The following is a 21,441-nucleotide window of genomic DNA, read 5'->3' on the forward strand; positions in this document are numbered from 1 at the left end:
GCCGGCGGAAGACGATTTTTAGGGTAAGGATGGATAAAAATATCCCTCGGATTTAAGTAAGAAGCAAGTGGAAAAAGAGGGTTAATTTCGTCCCAAATAAGTTATCCGTACAAACAGGGATCTACTTTGGTTATATATGTTTGAGGTCTGCCGAGGATGGTAAAGTAGGTAAAAGGTGTGTCTACAGTAAAAAAAATTAGTATAGACAAGAAGAGAGCCCTAAGCATCTAATGGCGGGCCCACTCATTGGCCTATATGGGTAATGCGTCGGCATGGAATCGAGCATTTTGTATGTTTGCAACCGAAGCATACACAGGAGGACAAGAAAGAAAGACAAAAATGTGCGAGGATTAATTGCTACCCCTGCCTGTCCCTAGCTCGCTGGAGCTCTGAGTGGCTCACTTTGATTTATGGTTACATCAGCACCGTCCATACATTTTTTCACATCATTTTGGCAAATCAGCCCAAAAATTAAGGCAAATACAAGGATCAGTGGACCACACCACAAAAAACAGTGGCGATAATGATTCCCACCGTTGAAATATTCCTAGGGCCCACCGTAATGTTTTTTTGCCATGAAAACTGTTCATAAGGTCACATATACAGAAGGTAAAAAAACAAATATCAGATTGATACAAAACGTCTACGGCTCCCAAGAAGTTTTTAATGGTGGTAGTTTAATCTCTATTGTGTGTCTCGGTTGAGCATTGGATCTGTTTCATTGTTTTTTTATCTTATGTCCTAAAATGATATGTAAAAATGGATGGACGGTGTTGATAAACTCATAAATTACGGTGGGCCCCTCACACGCCCAGCGTGTTCCGAGCTTGGCATAGGAGGGAGAGTACCTAATCCTCTGCCAAAAGTCTCATCAATCATATACAATCTCGGACGCGGATTTCCTGCGAAAGCCTTTTGCAGAATGTTACTGCGCTCGAAACCTAGTTGGGGCCACCGTGATGTTTGTTAGAAATCTACACCGTCCATCCGTTTTTTGATATCATTTTAGTAAGTCGACCCAAAAATCAGCTGGATCGAATACTCAAGTGGGCCGAAAACATAAGGATTGAATTTCTACCGTTGAAATATTTGTGGGGCCACAGAATTTTTGAATCAGGTTAGTATTTGTGTTTTCAGTTCATCTAAGTAGAAATGACGTTACGAACGGTATGGATGGCATGTTAACATCACTGTCTACCTAAGAAGGTTTCAACGGTAGAAATTTTCCTACCCATATTTTCCTTTACCGCGGACCACTTGAGTTTTGGATACTTCTCATTTTTTGTTACAAGTACTAAAATGATCTCAAAAAACGGATGGACGGTGTAGATTTCTCATAAACATCATGGTGCCCTACCTAGGTTTCCAGAGCAATAACGTCTTTGCAGACAGTCCGCGTCCTACAATCTCCCATCTCCGACAAAGATGACGCGAATTACGTTACGTGTGCCCCCGCTCACGGGAAGTTACTGTGGTCGGAAGCCATGTGGGGCCCATAGAAATGTCTGTGATAAATCCAATCCGTCCATCGGTTTATCAAGATCAGAATAGGAAAATTTCCAAATTACAAGGGGCAGATCCAAAACTCATATGGACCACGCCACATGAAAAATAGGGATTAAATGACCACCATTGGAAAATTTGTGTGGGCCACGGAAGTTTTGGATCAGGATGATATTCATGCCTAGAGTTTATCCCAGTGGTAATAACATTACCAACGGTTTGGATGGTATATAAACATTATGGACGGCACCTCGAACGTTTCAAGGTGTAATTTCCATTCTCACCGATTCTTATCGAGTGGCCCACCTGAGTTTTGGATATGAATATTTTTGGACATCGGCCATATTGTAATCTTCAGAAACTGATGGACGGAGTGGATTTCTCACGAGAATCCATGTGGGCCCAGAGATGGGTCACTGGTAATACGCGTTCAAAGATAGATATACCCAGAGTAACTCATTCATTCATGCGCGTTCAAGGATAGATAGACCTTGAGTAATTCATTCATTGTATCAACTCTGTCCATCCATTTTACCGGATAATTTTAGGTCTTTATGTCCACAATGAAATATATAAATATCTAAAGTGGATCAGGAAAAAGTTTGAATAGAAAGTCTACCAATGAAAAGTCCTTAGGCCACAGAAGTTTTATATCAATATGATATTTGATTTTTCCCTTCATCCATGTTTGTGTGATCTTATGAACAGGTTGGATGACAAATAAGCATTACTGTAGGCCTTAGAAAAATTTCAACGATGGAAATCAATTATTCCACTATTTCATATGGCATGGTCCACTTTGCTGAGATTTTGGCCTGTGGAATCACACAGATCTAGATCTAGGATATCGATATAATGGCACCAAGCACACACAAGAGAACACATACATTTAATGTGGAAAACCCTTGCGAGAAAAAATCACGGCACAAAGCGACAGATCTCCACTATGAAAATAGAATTTACAAAGAGAGATGACTTACCCGATTCAAACAACCTCGAATCTCACCCTTGCTACACCCTTTAAAAACCCTAAAACCCTTTTAGGAAACCTTGAAACTCCTTTAGAAAGCCTTAGAATACCTTAGAGTAACCCAAGGGACCCATATTTATAGTTTAGGAGATTCCACTTACGCACCTAATTCAGAAAAGTCTAGAAACCGCCTTAAATTTACGCAATCCGCGTAAGATCTGCGTAACCTCGACTAGTCGAAGGGGGCCTCGACTGGTTGAGAAACCCGCTCGACCAGTCGAGCCTGACCCTTTACTGGTCGAGCATCACGGATACCCAAAAAACTGAGCTCGCTGGACTTTAAGTCGAGCCGGCCTTGACTGGTCGAGCAAACCCTCTACTGGTCGAGTAAACTTGAAGACTTTTCTGACAACAATCTCTACCAAGTCTTCAATATTCAACCATGTAGCTTTTTGAACTCTTCTCTTATCTCTGCATCACATCATACATTTTCATGCATACTCCTCCTTTTCCGCCATCACCAAACCTAGAGAAGTTGCACAGAACTTGAACTTCTCTACAGAAATGGTCTAGGTAAACATGCCTGTCGGATTTGAATCCACGTGCCCAACCACACTTTGCTCCTGTCTTCTCAAAAGGAAAGACGTAGTCTTCCTACTATCTCATCGCTACCCAATATTGCTTGCCGGGGTATTTGCTCACAACACTAATAGCCTGTGAAATACCCGGTCTATTCTAGATAATGGCATGCAATGCCAACCGCATTCGAATAAGATTCATGAGATATCCTGTTTTTCCTTATCTGTTTTGGGACATGTCCTGAGGAAAACTTGAGGAGAGACGCGTAGGGTACGCTTTCCGGCTTTGCCTGGTTCATCACATCCTTGATCAATACATACCCAAGGTATTCTGCCTACGATAACCAAAGCCTACTTATCCTTCAGTCTCAATGCCGAGAACCATCTTTGCAACCCCTCAATCATTCTTCCTGAATGTCCCACTTAACCAAGTCTTCAGTACATTGATTTCAGACATGTCATAATTGGTGATCTACATGTCATCAATTCCTGACTCACCATGAAGGAATCAAATTACTGCCTAGGCAATAAGTCGAACCACGACCTCCTGCAAAGTCTTTTCTCATCCCTTTTAACTTTGAAATGCTCTGGTTGCTTCATGTAGATTTGCTCTTCACTTTTTCTTACAGAGGTGCAGACTCCACATCCATCCTTCCAGCTCAAGATCACATTAGCTAACCAGCGCCAATTACGGATCTAATAGACACCTGCTATACTGTCGGCGCGAATATCTCTGAGAAGTCGATCATTTCTCTCTGACCATAACTCTTTACTACTAACCTCGCCATGTATCTATGATGTATCCTCTTGAAGATCCACTTATATCCAACCGCTTTTCGGCCCACTGGAAGCTCCACCGGCTCTCATATGTCAGTCTGGTACAACGAGTCAATCACATTGCCCATAGTCACCTTTCACTTCTCAGCACCAGGCTCACTTAGAGTCGTCTGAATAGAAGACGAATCCTCTACGATATTTGGAGTCGTCCATGTACCTCGCCGATATCCTGCGATTATGCCGTGTGATTCTTCCCATAGGTGGCTGCTCCACCTGCTCTGTATCCCTGTCCACGCGTCTCAACCTTTCTACCCTGCCCGCTCATGTGGGCATGCCCACCATGCCACACATGTGCAGAGGTGGAATTCGCTACAACCATTGCAGCTCCACCTTTTGAAGTGCTCCCGATCAACCTGTAAATATGATCGAGTTGTTGCGCTTTCATGACTATCCGTGCCCCTTAGATACCTTAAGAGTACCATCAATACCTGTGTACTTGCATCCTTTGACCTCAAGCATACCAAGAAATCAGATTCTGCTTCAAATCAGGAACGTGCCTAACATCAGTCAAGGTACGCTCCACCCCATCAAACATCTTGATACAGACTGTACCAATAGCCACAACATTACAAGCACTATCATTGCCCATAAATATCTATCTACCATTGCACTCCCTATAGCTGGTCAACTAACTCCAATGAGAAGTCATGTGAAAAGATGCCCCTGTATCTAGCATCCACTCGTCCTTACGATCGTCGTATAGTCGTCTGAGTGAAGAAACAGATAAAACATCACCATCACATCTACTCGATTCATCTGATGTGGCAGCATTGGCCTCCCTATACGAAGCCTCAGAATCTTCTCTATTTGATTTAGAATTTTCACAATCCTTCTTCACATGTCTTTCCTTCCCACAGTTCCAGCACTTTACCTTTCCCTTGCCCTTGCCTTTGGATTTGGATTTAGAACCTGAAGAACCTGTACCTTGTTAAGAATTCCTACCCCTTCTAACCAGTGCATCGGAATATATCTTCATGTCTATGTTAAGCTTTCTCATAGCCTTCCCTTGAAGGGCTGAGATGATAATGTTGACACTCAGGGTTTTATTTGTGGATCACATTGTGTCTTTGAATGACTCATAAGACGCTGGGAGAGAATTCAACAACATACATGTTTGTTCTTCATCTTTCATCACTTCCTTCATATCTAGTAATTTGCAAACTAATTTATTAAAGTTGCTGATATGAGTCTTCAGATCTACACCCTCTGCCATCTTGAAGTTATACCACTGCTGCTTCAAGTGCAGACGATTTTCAGAGGATTTTTTCGCATAGACATCCTTTAACTTCGCCCATAACTTAGCTGCAGTTTTCTCCCTTATGACATTGTAGAGAACTTCATCCGTGAAACATAAACGAATTGATGATAAAACCTTCTTATCAAGAGTATTCCATTCATCATCAGTCATAGTAGACTTTCGCTCCTCAAGAGCACCATCTTCGCCTTACTTGATTAAGGAACTGATCATCTTAATCTTCCATAACTCAAAATTATTTTTTCCTGAGTACTTCTCAATACCATACCTAGTGCTTGCCATTATTATTAATCTCCCAGATTTAGATCTGTGCCCCAACGATTGCTTTGATACCACTTGTTGAGATTTTGGCCTGCGGAATCACATAGATCTAGATCTAGGATAACAATACAATGACACTAAGCACACACAAGAGAACACACAGATTTAATGTGGAAAACCCTTGCGGGAAAAAACCACGGCACAAAGCAAAGGATCTCCACTATGAAAATAGAATTTACAAAGAGAGAGGACTTACCCGATTCTAACAACTTCAAATCTCACCATTGCTACACCCTTTAGAAACCCTAAAATCCTTTTAGGAACCCTTGAAAGTCCTTTAGAAAACCTTATAATACCTTAAAATAGCCCTAGAGACTCCTATTTATAGTTTAAGAAACTCTGCTTACGCACCTAGTTCAGAAAAGTCTGGAAACCGCCTCAAATTTACGCAGTCCGCACAGAATCTGTGTAACCTCGACTAGTCGAATGGGGGCCTCAATTGGTCGAACAACCCGCTCGACCGGTCGAGCCTGACCCTCGACTGGTCGAGCATCACGGACACTCAAAAAACTGAACTCGCTGGACTTTGAGTCAAGTCGGCCTCAACCTGTCGAGTGGACCCTCGATTGGTCGAGCAACCCACTCGACCAGTCGAGCAGACTTGAAGACTTTTTCTGACAACACACTTGAGCTTTTGATATGCTTCAATTTTGGGCTCAACCCCTAAAATAATATTTAAAAACAGGTGGACGGCGTGGATAAACCAAATGCATTCATGGTGATTCAATAGAGTTTACTCAGTATGCACAACACGCTTGAGCTTTTGATATGCTTCAATTTTGGGCTCAACCCCTAAAATAATATTTAAAAATAGGTGGACGGCGTAGATAAACCAAATGCATTCATGGTGATTCAATAGAGTTTACTCAGTATGATGAAAGCGTATTGAGTAACTCAGTACTAGAGCTAGGCAGAATCCAACCCGATCCGAACTAAATTGAAGGCCCGGATCAATGCAGATCGAGTAGGACTACTCAGATCTGATTGTACATCGAATCAAGTTCGAATCATGGTCAATCCGGACCAATCCAATCCGAACGAACCCTAACCCATCTTTTTCTATCTGAAGGAGGCAACGCACCCACCCATCTCTCCTCCTTTCTCTCCCTCCTTCTCGCCCGATTTCCCTCCTCCATTCTCTCCTCCTTTCTCTCTTTCTCTCTCCCGGTTTACTACATCTCTTTCTTTTTCTCCCTCTCTCTCCCTAGACTCAACTCGATCCAACTCGATTCGGTTTCTCAGACCGAGTCAGACTCAGTTCGGGTCAGGTCAGCAAGGATTTGGATCAGATTAAGTCAGCCTTGCTAGACTCGGTTCCAAATTAGATCAAGTTCGGATCAAATTCTTGAAAAATCGAATTTAATCGAGTTATACCCAATCCGATCAGACTCAACCCGATTCCCACCTCCGATTTCAGATTGACCAACTTCCACAGGTTGCAATTGTTTGCTTTTTTCAAACCGGGCTATGTGATACTCAGGCAGCGCATGTCGCTTGATGGGCAGGCACTCATAAATTGTTCACGTGGCAACATTAATTCAGGCGGATTAGCTACAACCCGAGGTCAATCCAGGTGGGTGCAACTCTCACCGTGGGGCCATCTGGATGTATGCGTTGTATATCCTCGCTGTACATTGGTTTTCACATACATATTATTTAGATCACGGTCCAAAAAATGAAGTAGATACAAATCTCAGGTGGACCACACAGTAGGGAATGATTCCCACCGTTAAAAGCTTCTTCAAAACTTTTGGATCAAGTTGATATTTGTGTTTTTACTTCATCCAGGTTTGTGTGATCCTATAAACAGATTGGATGGCAAATAAACATTGCAGTGGACACTTAGAAGTTTTTAATGATCGAGTTTAATGACCAATGTTTATTGTGGTGTGGTCCACTTAAGATTTGTATCTACCATGTTTTTTAAACCATGCCCTAAAATAATATGGCAAAATGGATGGACGTTGTGGATATATAATACATATATAGAGGTGGGCCCCACCGTCAGGGTAGCACCCACCTAGCTAGATCCGGGGCCGCAGCTAATTCTCGTACCCAGCATGATTAGATTGGTTGGACAAAAAAATCTCGGATTGATGGAGAGTGGAGACTTGTTTTTTTGATATAAGACCATCAGATTTCTTTTCTTTTTCATTTTTAGCCGTCCAATAGATGTCCACCAATCCGATATTCAGATTGTCAAAAAGTTATCATGTTTGGTTCATGTTACATCTAAACTGAGGATCACAAATTGGACAGTTTTATTTGACAAAAACTATGCAAAATTTGCAATTTCTAAATGCATGCATATCATCCATCGTACTCTACCAGAGTATCAAAGTTTTTTGCCCTTTTTTAATCGCTATGCCACATATTGGCGCCATGATAGAAGCTCCATCGCCGCAGAAGTACGATAGCTACTCGCACGATTAAACATGTGAATCCTACGCCAAATACGTATCAATATTGGAATACGTGTGAAAGATCCGGTCGTTCATCTGATGATCCAAACCTTAATTATTCCTCTGAATGAAAATTCATTCCATATCAATGTGGACCACACTTGAAAAAAAGAACAAAAATATTAAGAAATAAATCTCATTCAACGTATTGTATGTCACCCATTAGATATCCAGATGATCTTAATTTTCAGGGAATAGAAGATAACATATGGGCCCCACGAGATTAACGGTCCGATGGTGACAATCTTGGCTAATTGGGTTGGATTGAAAGAGTACCATTCTGATGGCGCCTGTCGCGAGTAGTGATGTTATCCAAACTCTTCCCTACGGCTGCGATTCTCCTTCCAACGACTTTTCTCTCTCCTGTAAATTCCAACCAGAGAGAGAGAGAGAGAGAGCGAGAGAGAGAGATTTTCAACTGGAAGGAGGAGAAATCCGACTGAGAGAGTGAGAGAGCTTTTCAACTGGAAAGAGGAGAAATCTGACTGAGAGAGAGAGAGAGAGAGAGAGAGAGAGAGAGAGAGAGAGAGATTTTCAACTGGAAAGAGGAGAAATCTGAGAGAGAGAGAGAGAGAGAGAGAGAGAGAGAGAGAGAGAGAGAGAGAGAGAGAGAGAGAGAGAGATGGCCATGAGCATATACAAAGACGCAAAGCAGCCAATAGAAGCTCGGGTAAAAGACCTTCTCTCTCGAATGACTTTGAAAGAGAAGGTAGGCCAGATGACTCAAATCGAGAGGTCCGTCGCCCATCCCTCCGCCCTCAGAGACCTTTCCATCGGTATTTCACTTTCCTACTCTCTTCAAATCTTCTGCATTCTTTCTTTCTTCCTTACTGTTGAATTCCCACTATTCTGTCAATTTTCAAAGACTTAAAAAATAATAATTTCAAAGGTCTCAAAACCCCAAACACAAGAAAATGAAGTAAATTTTGGGTGAATATGAAGTTACATTGATACTAATGCGAAGAAATAGAACATCTGTCATTAAATTCAAATTTTCGTTGATTCCCAGCTAGGAAAAATAGAAAGGGCTGTCAAAGATTTGTAAAAAGGGATTGGAACTGAAAACAAAATAGATGAATTCAGATTTTCACCAACACCCAAGGACTGTTTGGATGGGAGTAAATGGAGGTAAATTGGGGGAATTGGGAGTAAATTGAGGTAAAAGGCATTGGAAGTATGTTTGGATGGGAGTAAATGCATGGAATGAAATGAAATTGGAGCAAATGGGCCTGCTAATGAAATCCTCCTTCGGAGGGGAATTTGGAAATAAATGGGTTGGAATGCCTTTTTGAGCTCCCTTGGAGACTCGCACCAGCAAACAAATGTGCTGCTATGCACATGTCCACTATACACTTGGCATGCTGATGATACTCCAAAACAATCCAATTATCAGCTACATCACTAAAATCACATCAATAGAATGATCCAAACCGTCCAAAGCTTGGCCATCTAAATGGACAGTTAAAAAACGTTGGCAAGTTGCTTGTTTGGGTTCCTTACGTTTGTGGTGTACCCTAGGCTCAAAATTTCCTCATTTTTGGCTAAAGTATATATTTCAATGGGCTTATGACAATCATTCTGTTAAATATCACGTATGTACACTAATTTGGGATATTAAAGTTGATTTGGTATATCACATTTGTTCCTGTGAATATATTAAAATCTCCAACGCATTCCAATTCCTCCCATTTACTCCGATCCAAACAGAAAATTCGGATTTCAACTGCATTTCATTTACTCCCATTTCATTTACCTCCAATTCCATTTTACAAACTCCCAAATGAACTAGTGAAAGCAAAACAATTGTCAAAGATTCGTAAAGAATCCCAAACGAGAAATTTCCAGTATGCAAGAAATCTGCAAAAAGAAAACAGAGAACATAGATACCTTATGGGTGTCAGGTTGGAGCTTTGGATGCATTGTGCCGAGTTAGGGAAAACTGATTTCTCATCTTGAAATCAGATGTTTTTCAGCAACAAACCGTTCAATTTCTACATCGACATTGGTAGAAATAAGACTGAAAAAGAATGGCATGTTTGTTGTTATCTCTAAAAAAAAAAGAGGCATGCTTGTGGAGAAATCATGGTGTCCTTCTCATCAACAGGTATTCCATAGTTGTGGGATCATCATTCTGTGATCCAAACCATTGATCAGCTGGGCCGTTCTGCCTATAGTGGATGCCCCATGCTCTCGTGGATTGGAAGACCCTAACCATCCGATTGCTGAACTATTTTCCATTGAGTGTGGACTGTTTTTGTGTTTGATCCTTAACTTTCAATTTTTGTCGGCTGTTAATCAAGGGGTTAGGTTCTCCCAATCTGCATCTTTTTGAGGCATCTGACATACATGGTAAGGTCCATTGGGTCGAGGTTTGGATCACTGAAATATGGCCCCAAATGTATGGAATCCAGCAGGTCAGCAAACTTCACATTTTCTGATGAGCAGGATCCTAGAATTACTCCAGATTGAGAGGGGGAGAGTGACTTTTGCGTAGTTTAGATGAATCTATCTTTTAGTGTTCTAATATACCCAATTTATTTTAATGGATTTTGATTGTGCTAATTGTAACATCCGACATTGTGATATCATTAATTATCTCTCTTATTTTTTTTTCTTTTTTTTTCTGGGGTTTTCTTTTTCATAGGGAGTGTCCTCAATGGTGGCGGCAGTGCTCCAATGGAGCAAGCCTCTGCTTCTGATTGGGCAGATATGGTGGAATCCTTCCAGAAATCAGCACTAGAGTCGCGTCTGGGGATCCCAATCATCTATGGAACAGATGCCGTCCATGGCCATAGCAACGTGTTTGGTGCCACCATCTTTCCACATAACATTGGACTAGGAGCTACCAGGCAAGTTTACTGGAAGCTCTATCAAGTATCCAAACTTCTTCTTCCCACACCCCTCTTTTTCTTTTCTTTTTTTTTGAGAACTGCATAATCAAGTTGTAACACATCAAAATCATAAAATCTCAACTTTTAATCCAGTCCTTATGAAACCATGTCAAAGTAATTGTTAACTTTTCCATTACAATTATTAAATTATTATGGTTTAACAACCGAGACATAATTCATTAACACTTATAAAATTGCATGTTTGGATCATCTGATAAAAACCAATATGCCAATACCTGTTCTATTTTATTTTTATTTTTTTTGAATTGGCATTCCAAAATGCTGACACATATCTGATCAGAATCTGTCATGAAGAGTTGTACACCCTTTCTAGCAACAGTACATACAGTTGGGGAAAGTAATAAATGTGGGAAAATTTACCTGGATCATTGAACACTAGAAGCTACCTAGAAATAATGGGAAGAATAAAAATGACTTTCAAGTCATACATAATTGATAAGTATAATTTACCATATTAAACTTTGCTTTTGTTTTTCTTTGCGGGTTTTTGTAGATTCCCACGTCAATAATAGGTATTTGCAAATTGCCACATAAAAACATATGATTTGCAAATAACAACTTGTTAATTCACTGCTATTGCAAATACCTGTAGTGATGTAGGACAATTAACTACTTGCTCTAGAAGCTCGAACCGATAGGTCATGGCGAATTAATCTCTTTATCTCATAGCCCAGGCTCCACATCCCATGGGTTAGGACCTCGGCTGAACCCCCCTTGTGGGCCCCACTTCACATGGGTACCGCTTCACACGAGCCACCCGCTTCACACGGGCCACCCACCCCGAGTGTGCCCCTGCATCCCATAGGCCACCCCACTCGAGCCTGGTGTGAAAATGGCCATGCATTATGCAGTCTGTTACTTTTTCATGACTTTTGTTAGCAACTATTAGAAAATGACCAAAATGCCCATATGGAACATACCACAAGATTCTCCCCCATGGGAATATAAATCCTTTAATTTTCCTCCATATGGAACATACTGGAAAATAATTTTAATTAGGGGGATTTTCTTTTGAAGTTGTGGAGAGAGAAAGAGGTTTCAGGGGACGGGTACATTTGTCATTTTTTGTCAAAATTTTCCAAAAAAGGTTAACATCTGTTAGAAAAAACTAACGGATAGTGGATATTTGCAATAACCATGCATTAATGATGTGGTTATTTGCAAACATATTATTTTTTATCTGTTTATATGCAAGTACCTTATTATTTAGGTAATTATTTGCAAAAACTCTTTATATATATATATATATATATATATATAGTTTTTTGTTTTATGGTTTTCTATTTTGGCTCTTTTTTTTTTTTCTTATGTAACTTCTCCTTTGTCTTTCCTCTCTCTCTCTCTCCCTCTCATCATCATCATCTGATTCTCATTTACTTTTGAAATGTGCTTTAGAGATGGAGATTTGGTTCAAAGGATAGGGGCTGCAACTGCCTTGGAAATTAAAGGAACTGGAATACATTGGACCTTTGCTCCCTGTGTTGGTGTAAGTGTTTATCTATTCATATTATCGACTTTTTCTTTTTCTTTTTTATCATTTGTGATGTGAGTCTTGCTTTGAATGAACAACAATGGATAAACAGGCTACTCTCCTTTCCAGAGAGAGAATCCCAAATATGGAAATGGAAAACCCCTTTGGAGTACTTGGGAAGTGGGAAACTGTGGAATCAAACAGTAATTCCATTGTTTGGTTATGAGTGTTGTTTTCTCTGGAATGTTAGAAGGTAAAAATATCAAACAGGGAGAGCTGTCTTTTGTAACTGTGGATATCTACATTTAACATTTTATTTTATTTTTGGAAATACTTCTACTCATTTTTTGGGGAATAGATAGGAAAAGGAATACGATTCCCCCACTTGGTTTCTCAAACAAAGTAAATTGTCACATAGGGGAGACTTTCTTCGTTTTGCATTTCAGCTGTAGAAAGCACACTTAAACTGCCATGTTCTAGTTGAATAGAAAAAACCTGTTGTGTTATCGGCGATAACTTATCGCCGTTAGTACCACAATGAAATTCTTTCTGTGAGGTTATGCCTTTCTTTTTAGGAATTGTATGCTTGTTTTGAAGGAGTTCCTATGTAGAGACAGGCAACATATGGACGAGAAATCTATAAATGCTTGATCTCTGTGAACCAAGGTCGAACTCAAAATTTGACTTGGACTCGACGAAGGCTGACCTCAAGCACACGGGGATGGAACTTGTTTGAGCACTTCTTATGGTTTGAATTTAAAAATCTAAAGTTACAGTCATTATCAAATTTCGAATGCTTAATCGATTTTTTTCTGTTATTGGGATGAATTGGGTTTTATACACTGCTGCAACCTAACTTTTCGACTCGTATCTACCTTCCAATTTAACGCAGTGAAACTACTCTGATTCCCTTTTACTTTCTTCATTTGGCATCTTCCTTCTATCTGCATTATAAATTGCTGCCCCTGACATTGCATGGCAATGTGTTCTGTCAGGTTTCTAGGGATCCCAGATGGGGAAGATCCTACGAGTGTTTCAGCGAAGACACTGAAATTGTTCGGACCATGACCTCCAGCGTTGCTGGCTTGCAAGGAGTACCACCTGAAGGACACCCCAATGGCTACCCTTATGTCGCTGGAAGGTAGTAAGAAGCAATTATCTCACATCTTGTTTTGTGTTATTGACATGGTTAAATGTTACATGTAACAAACTAATTTGATTCCTAATGTGGGGTGGAGTTCCAAAATCAAAGCTGGAGGAGTTCAATAATGGTTAACCAAAGACTCCTCTAGACAGTTTGCTTCTCCGAAAGCATGGCATATCTGAAGTTCTTCCTTAAATATATCAATGAACCCAATTTCCTATCCTCATTGTAGCCTACTGAATTCCATTTTCATTGCCTCTGCCAAATCACAAATGGAGCACACCTCAGACTGTTGCATAAGAACAAACGTATGACCATAATTTGAAATGTTATCAACCACCATTGATTCCTTGCTTCATTCTTATTTGTTGGATACTTTCAATTTAAGAACTTTCAGGTAAGGTTCTTTCTAGAGTATGATGTGGGCCCATATATGCGAAGATTCTAGTAGAATTTTGAATCATGCACGGCAACAAAAATTCATGGAACCATAGTATCACAAACCATCTAATTATGGTTCCGGTCCCACCTATGAATCTTGTGATTCCTAGATGTATGACTCAAGGCAGTAAAACAGCTTTAACTTTTAATGGGATTTCTTTGATAAAGGTGTTTATATAGAACAGGAAGGGTATGCCAGATGTTGTGCCCGTGTGATGCATTCACAGTATCCAACCCATCCATCAGATGTGTCGCCTCAAGAAACCCCTTAGGCTCAATACTCAGCCCGGTCCATAACTGAAGTGGACTGCAGCAAAAGAAACAATCTGGGAGGAAACACCACCCTCAAATTTAACAGGGGAACGCCTCAGTTGTAAAACAGTCTGATTTTTGGCCTGACCTTTCATCTGGCCTGGATGAAGAGTCGGAACGGACTTGATTCTATATAAAACAACATGGTGGGCCCCAATCTAATTAATAGTGGTCTTCCTCTCAACATTTTTCATGTGCTATGGCCCACCTGAGTTTTGGATCGGGCAGATATTGTGAACTAGGGATTTTTAGAGGTGATGCGTCTGATGGACAGGTTGGATCTCATGAACACATCACTGGACCCCACATCTAGCCCGTAGCACCATAAGGTTTTGGTGGTTCCATGTACCACTGGAGTGCGCCCCTCTGATATATGCACCTCTTTTACAAGTTTCAGTAATTCTGTGACCAAAGTAGAAAGGTGTTTGTATAGAATAGGGAGGGTGCAGTTAGTGGGAAAAATGCAACTTCTAGAGATTCCAGGTCTGCAGTGAAATTGCTTTATGTTGGGCTGCCTAACATTGATCCGCGAACTCATTGATTTGATTGCAGAAGGAATGTTATTGCCTGTGCTAAGCATTTTGTGGGAGATGGGGGAACGGATCGAGGGATAAATGAAGGCAATACCATCGCATCCTTTGATGATTTGGAGAGGATTCATATGAGGCCTTATTTGGATTGTCTTGCTCAGGGAGTCGCCACTATTATGGCATCTTATTCCAGCTGGAATGATACACAATTGCATTCTCATCGTTTTCTCCTAACCGAAATTTTGAAAGAGAAGCTTGGCTTTAAGGTATGGGCGTTCCCAGTCAACGAAGTATGGCTTTATGTACTCTTGTTTTTTCAAAGCATTTACAAATCAAAGAAGAACTACAAGAAAGGATACGGAAACATGTATCAATACTGCTGATATCACTGATACCTGGAAATGTATCATTGATTGAGGAAAACACGAGAATATGGTGGAATTTTTCAATGAACTTCAGGAGATGTTAAAATACAGATATTTAGAAATCAAATAATTGCAAAAGAAAAAAGAAAAAAAAGACGCATACATAATAAGTTTCTCGTTGATGGGGTCCAAAAGCATGTAATCTGACTTAGGGAAACATTAGAGGAACATGGGGAACATGGTGGAATTTTTCAATGATACTTCAGGAGATGCTAAAATATATATATTTTTTCATAATTAGGAATCAAATAATAGCGAAAAAGATGTATATTTGCATTTTCAGGAATCAAATAACAAGTTTCCCTTTAATGGGACATAAAAGCATGCATTGTTGACTCGGGGAAACATTGGAAAAACATGGGGAAAATGGTGGATCCCTCCATCCATCCATGCATGCACATACATACATACAAAACACACATGCTTGATCTACCAATTCATCCATCCATTTATGCTTGCACACACTCACACATACATCCATCCATCCATTTATGCATGCACACACTCACACATACATCCATCCATTCACCATCCAATATCTCGCATATACATTGGCGATATAAGTGACACCTGGAATTTACACAGTTGAAAAAATTGGCGATATCGATACATTGGTGATGCTTAGTTATATATCACCAATACCTAGATTTCTGATACTTCCAGTGTTGTTGGTATCGCCAAGCTTGAGATATGGTTAATATAGGGGATATTATTGATATACCAGGAATGCTTCAAACAATGCATCCAAGTCCCGCATACTATAGAATTATCTAAACCATATGATCAGTTGCCCATTGCATGCCATGATTTGCAAGCTTGACTGCCTTTAAATTATATTCTCTATGATTGTGTGATGAGAATAGTCGAGTGTAATGAAAGGCTTCTATTGATTAGAAAATTGGGCTCATAGGCATGGGACTCACCCGAGTCACTAAACTGGATCATTGACTGGGTCATTGGGTTGAGTGAAAATCGATTTTCTGGGGTGTGGGCAAAACGAAACCTGGTTTGCTGGTCAGCCAGGGACTCATTTAACTCCCTCGGGTCAGAACGAATCAAGTGAGTCTTGCTTCTAGGAGCAAAGGTTTTTATTTCTTGGAAACCAACTAAAGCCTAAGGTTTTCTTCACCAAAGTCTTTAAAAAAAAAAAAAAAAACTAAATTCCCTAAATTCTCTTACTAAGTTCTATGCCCAACAATGCCAGGACGAAAGGAGTAGACCTGCATTGCCTTTTAAATTTTAGTGCATTTATAGAATGAAAGTTAAGGGCCTGTTTGGTTTTCCAATTACAATGGTAAATGGCTGTAAATGGGTAATGGTTACTTTTGTAATTGTGTGGTGATATCACTTACATTTGACTGCAACAACGATTTTGCTACATTGTTTGTTTCACCTAGAAATCACTCTAAAGGTGGTAGTTTTATAATGTGAAAAATGTAATGATTACAATATACTTTACCTATTTCCTTTACAAGTGTATTTGACTCTTGGTTTGTGGCCATAATTCCTGTTTAAACAGACACCTTAAAATGATAATGATTACTTATTTACTTTGCATTTCATAGGAAATTGGAAAACCAAACAGGCCCAAAGTGCAAAAAAAATAAAATAAATTATTAATTAATAAATAAAATCTTGACACACCTAATCGACTGGTCGAGTCTCGAATCAACCCGACCAAGTGACTGGAGTTTCGAGTCCAGGCTGTGTTTTGAATTAAGCACCTTATAATATCATATTTTTGGTTTTTTATTTGAAAACGTGTTCCCTTAAATTAACAATCTTAACCTTCTTAGCCATATTACAAGTTGAAATTACTCCTGAGAATTCTGTTGCAGGGGTTTGTGATTTCAGACTGGGAAGGTATAGATAGGCTCAGTCATCCTCATGGATCGGACTTCACCTATTGCATTTCTGCTTCGATCAATGCAGGAATGGACATGGTAGACATCAAAATTCAAAAGCTTGCAGCTTTCTATGATTTATCAGCTCACCCACTTCTCTAGCTAATGAACTTTACAGGTGATGGTGCCTTTCAGATATGAAAAATTCATCAAAGAACTGATATATCTGGTGGAATCAGGGGAGATACCAATGGCCCGGATTGATGATGCAGTGGAACGGATCTTGAGAGTTAAATTCGCCGCTGGGATTTTTGAGCATCCTCTCGGTGACAGATCTTTGCTAGATACAGTCGGTTGCAGGGTACCTCACATAACTACATGCATTTGTAGTGTTAACTGTTTGTGTTTGGATAATATTAGTTAGTTATTATTTTCAACAAGAGTTCATTTTGCTCTGTCGTGACTCAGGATCCAGTATGTGTTGCCACCCATTGGGGACCACATACTGAGATGGTCGGATGATCATCCATATTCGTGTTACCATCATAAATAAGCTATTGTCCCATAAATCATTCTTCAGTGATGATCCTGTGGTAGGTGACACATCATGGATCCTGAGTTGTGACAGAGGCCAAATGAAGTCTTCTAACGAAGCCAATTGTTTGTTGTTAGAAAATGTTCCGAGGATGGCTATGTTCCTGATAAGGATGATCTTATGAGAGCTTTGCTAAGCACATATGCGTGTGCAATAAAGCTCATGTGCACACCACACATGTGCCAACATGACAAGATACATCCAAGATCCAATCCATCCATCGAAATGGAACCACTATATCAATACCCTATCCCATTAGTCAGTTTGATCCACTAGTCAGGTAGGCCACAGTTTGCAAACAAAACATACGTACCGCTCTGAAAAACGTAGGTTCAAATTTTATAGCCCATCTACTTGTTTCCAATATTGGGGCCCACATGCTGAGTGGACCAGATTAATTTTTGGGAAACTATGTAGAACGTCGGACTTGGATGAATTAGATCTCGCACTTATGTGCCATGCTAGCACATGTGTGGTGTGTACATGTGTTATCGCACATGCGTGTGCACTTAGCAAAGCTCTTCTTATGAATAATGGAGGCATGTGGGAGAAGGATGGGGATTGTTCTCACAACTTTACAGTTATTAGTTCCGGTCGTCATTGTGTTTTGGGTGCTGGATATATTGATTATGTAGCTTTCTATGCTCTCACACGTGTATGGATCATCCATGATAGTCAACAGATAGGCCTACTGTATGGATGACCTGACCAAAAGATCAGGCTAGTCTACTCATCAGTTGGGTCACACAAAAAAGAATAAGAAGAAGAAGAACGGAGGTTTTAAGAAAAACCACTGCTAATTCACATTCAACTTACATGAAGTAGTATATTACACATATAGGGTCCGGTTTGGGTTGCCGGAGGCATCAACCCAATCCCGACCAGACACAGTTTTCCAGCCAGAGCCTAACCCAACCTGACCTAAAGTTCAGGTCGAACCCGACCCTGGTTGGCCCCTGGTTTGGACTGCCTTCTGCTAATTGATATCTTCTCATGCCTCTTATCCAACCAGATGCATAGGGAACTGGCACGTGAAGCGGTTCGCAAGTCCCTGGTCCTGTTAAAGAATGGAAAGGATCCAAAGAAACCATTTCTTCCTCTAGACAGAAATGCTAGAAGAATTCTTGTTGCAGGGAGCCATGCTGATAATCTTGGGTTCCAATGTGGAGGATGGACAATAGCCTGGCATGGAGGCAGTGGTAGAATCACGATTGGTAGGTTTGACTATGCTGAAAACATGAATGTTTCCTTGCTTTCTGATATGGTGAAAACAGACTTCATGAATTTGGCGACTTTTACTCAATTGTTATTTAAATCGCCAAACCCCCTACATTTTCCATTCAGAATCGTGGGTCATTAAAAAAATAATAATAATAATAATAATCTGGATCGCTATTTTTAGCAACCGAAATTATGTTTTTGCCCTCGAGTAGTAATCCAAATGTACATCTACAAAGTTAGAGATTTATACTTCTATTTATCCAATAGCGTCCTTGTAATATGATAGTACACGTCTCCCACTAGTTAGATGAGCTGGTAGAGACTGTAGTGTGTGTGAGTGATCCATGGTTCAATCCCCGGTAGTGTAACCTTTAAATAATAATAATAATAATAATAACACATGAGCGCCTATATAATAACATTCATCATATCATCATCACCATCATCATTCATCATATCACATAAACTGCAATGTGAATTCATATATAGAAGTATACTGCGTACATTTAGTGAATGTATTGGAGTGACCCACATGATCCTACCCCTAAGGTGCCATGTAAACTGCAAGCATTTATATGATTAAAATACAAAACAGCAATTAAAATGGATAGATTTCTATAGCGCATGAGTAATAATGTATATAGGTAATCAAATCATGGGTTAATACCATTCTTTGCCTCTCTAAGAAAGTAATCCATATATAACAATCCTCTTTAAAAAATTCACCTTCTACTCAATTATTCTATCAATGGATGGCGACCGCCAATCTCTATTTCGAAAATCATCCTCAAAAGTGTTTTTTTAGTAAAACACATTTTGAAAAAACACGTTCAATTCGGTTTGCCCCAAAATGAGTTTGTTTTTTTTTTTTTTTCATCTTTTGACATACACCAAGTTTTAAACATCATTAAGAAATGCGTCCCCTTCAAATGGGACGAGGTGTGTCAGAATCCCTTTGACACCATCAAGAAGCTGCTCAAACATGCTCGAGTCCTAGTAGTTCCGATTAAGGGTAACCCATGATCCTCTACATTACACCTTGTGAAAACTCCCTCAGTGCTCTTCTGGCTCAGAACAATGAGGCGGGAAAGGAGAATTCTCTGAACAATGAGACATTATATGAGTTTTTTTCCCCCCCTTCGTAATACAGATTTTAAAACAATGTTATGCATACTATGGTAATAAGAACTAGTTGTATTAGTATGGTGTTTTTTGCTCATATAATCATGAGAAGCCTGTGTGTTTAAATTTTGTTGCAGGCACTACTGTATTGGACGCCATTAAACAATCCGTCGGAGAGGAAACTGAAGTGATCTTTGACAAAAACCCGTCACTTTCGACGCTAGCCGGCCAAGACTTCTCGTATGCAGTCCTTGTTGTAGGAGAGCCTCCATATGCAGAAGGGTTGGGTGACAATTCGGAGCTCAAGATACAATTCGATGGGCCCCATCTGATCAATGTCATCACTAGTCGCATTCCCACATTGGTGATTTTAATATCTGGGCGGCCACTAGTCTTGGACCCCAAGCTGTTGGAGAATATGGATGCTCTGGTTGCAGCATGGTTGCCAGGGAGCGAGGGAGCGGGGATTACAGACGTTGTGTTTGGAGACTACGAATTCGAAGGTGTGCTGCCAAGGACATGGTTTAGAACTGTTGATCAGCTGCCCATAAATCATGGGGACCAGTGCTATGACCCTCTATTTCCTCTTGGCTTTGGGCTGAGAATGAACATGAACAATCCAACCGGGAACGTGTAGACACTTGTGTGAGGACGCCTTCCAGACACCCGTGGCTCAAGCATGCTCAAATGTTGCACATGAGTGCAGAAGGTGGGACCACCGGCGAAGATGTCCTGCCCTGAAAATCAGGCCATTTCGCTCATCTTGTGGGCCAGGTGTACAAAAGGAATGGATTGGAGCAATGTTGTTTTGCTTTAAAACTATATGGGGATGAATATATAAATAATGAAATCGGTATGACTCGGCCAAGTCGACACAGTTTCAGAATGTTGTGATTAGTGTAAGAACCAGGTCCCGAACCGGTTTGTATGCTCTATTCTCTTGCTGTTTAGGCTCCTACTTGAGCTGTCTCAATACAGATTTTTAAATATGAACTCATGTCTATTGTCGCTCAGGGTGGCAATGTGCCGGGTGACACACCCGCCCGACAAGTCCGACCTGGCTTTGTATTGGACTTGGACCTATTAGTTTGGCCCATGGGGCCAGGGTTGCATGACCTGATTAATTTTTGGGCTGGGTTTGGGCTCAAGTCATTTTATCCTAGCCACTCCACTTCATATGTTTATCATTTATTCTCCAAATGTCATGGTGTATCGGAAAGGCTGTTACGTAAAGGTAACAGTGGTAATCATTATAACTTACATGAGGTCATAAAAGCCGTTATGAAAAACAAAAAAGACCCATAAAGGTTGTTACAACTAGAGGTGTACACGAGTCGAACTGAGTCGAGCTTGGCACAACTTGACTAAGCTCGGCTACTTGCTAACCCCAACTCGAACTCGGCATGGCTCGGTCCTCAAACCTAACTGGCCAGCTAAGCTCGGTTCGGCTAGCAACTTGAGCCGAGTTCGCTTGTGCGGCATTTTCACAAACATGTGG

At 40.4% G+C, this 21,441-nt stretch overlaps 1 protein-coding gene across 1 annotated transcript; it reads left to right on the plus strand.

Moving 5' to 3' along the window:
* Positions 1 to 8,382: 8,382 nt before the first annotated feature.
* Positions 8,383 to 20,936, plus strand: LOC131252629 (uncharacterized). The gene is made up of 9 exons (XM_058253276.1): positions 8,383 to 8,702; positions 10,571 to 10,775; positions 12,234 to 12,324; positions 13,305 to 13,450; positions 14,759 to 15,002; positions 17,000 to 17,104; positions 17,184 to 17,366; positions 18,613 to 18,814; positions 20,081 to 20,936. Exons 1-9 carry the CDS (start codon positions 8,549 to 8,551, stop codon positions 20,578 to 20,580), a joined length of 1,830 nt encoding a protein of 609 aa, XP_058109259.1. The 5' UTR covers positions 8,383 to 8,548; the 3' UTR covers positions 20,581 to 20,936.
* The last annotated feature ends 505 nt before the right edge of the window (positions 20,937 to 21,441 follow it).

This window comes from Magnolia sinica, chromosome 8 (assembly GCF_029962835.1).
Source record: "Magnolia sinica isolate HGM2019 chromosome 8, MsV1, whole genome shotgun sequence".
In the NCBI taxonomy this organism is placed as follows: Eukaryota; Viridiplantae; Streptophyta; class Magnoliopsida; order Magnoliales; family Magnoliaceae; genus Magnolia; species Magnolia sinica.

Bases quoted from the DNA above. Each gene is read 5' to 3' on its own strand.
- LOC131252629 (XM_058253276.1), top strand. From the start codon at position 8,549: ATGGCCATGAGCATATACAAAGACGCAAAGCAGCCAATAGAAGCTCGG. The intron at 10,776-12,233 runs GCAAGTTTACTG...AATGTGCTTTAG, and splicing joins ATTGGACTAGGAGCTACCAG to AGATGGAGATTTGGTTCAAA. The intron at 12,325-13,304 runs GTAAGTGTTTAT...GTGTTCTGTCAG, and splicing joins CCTTTGCTCCCTGTGTTGGT to GTTTCTAGGGATCCCAGATG.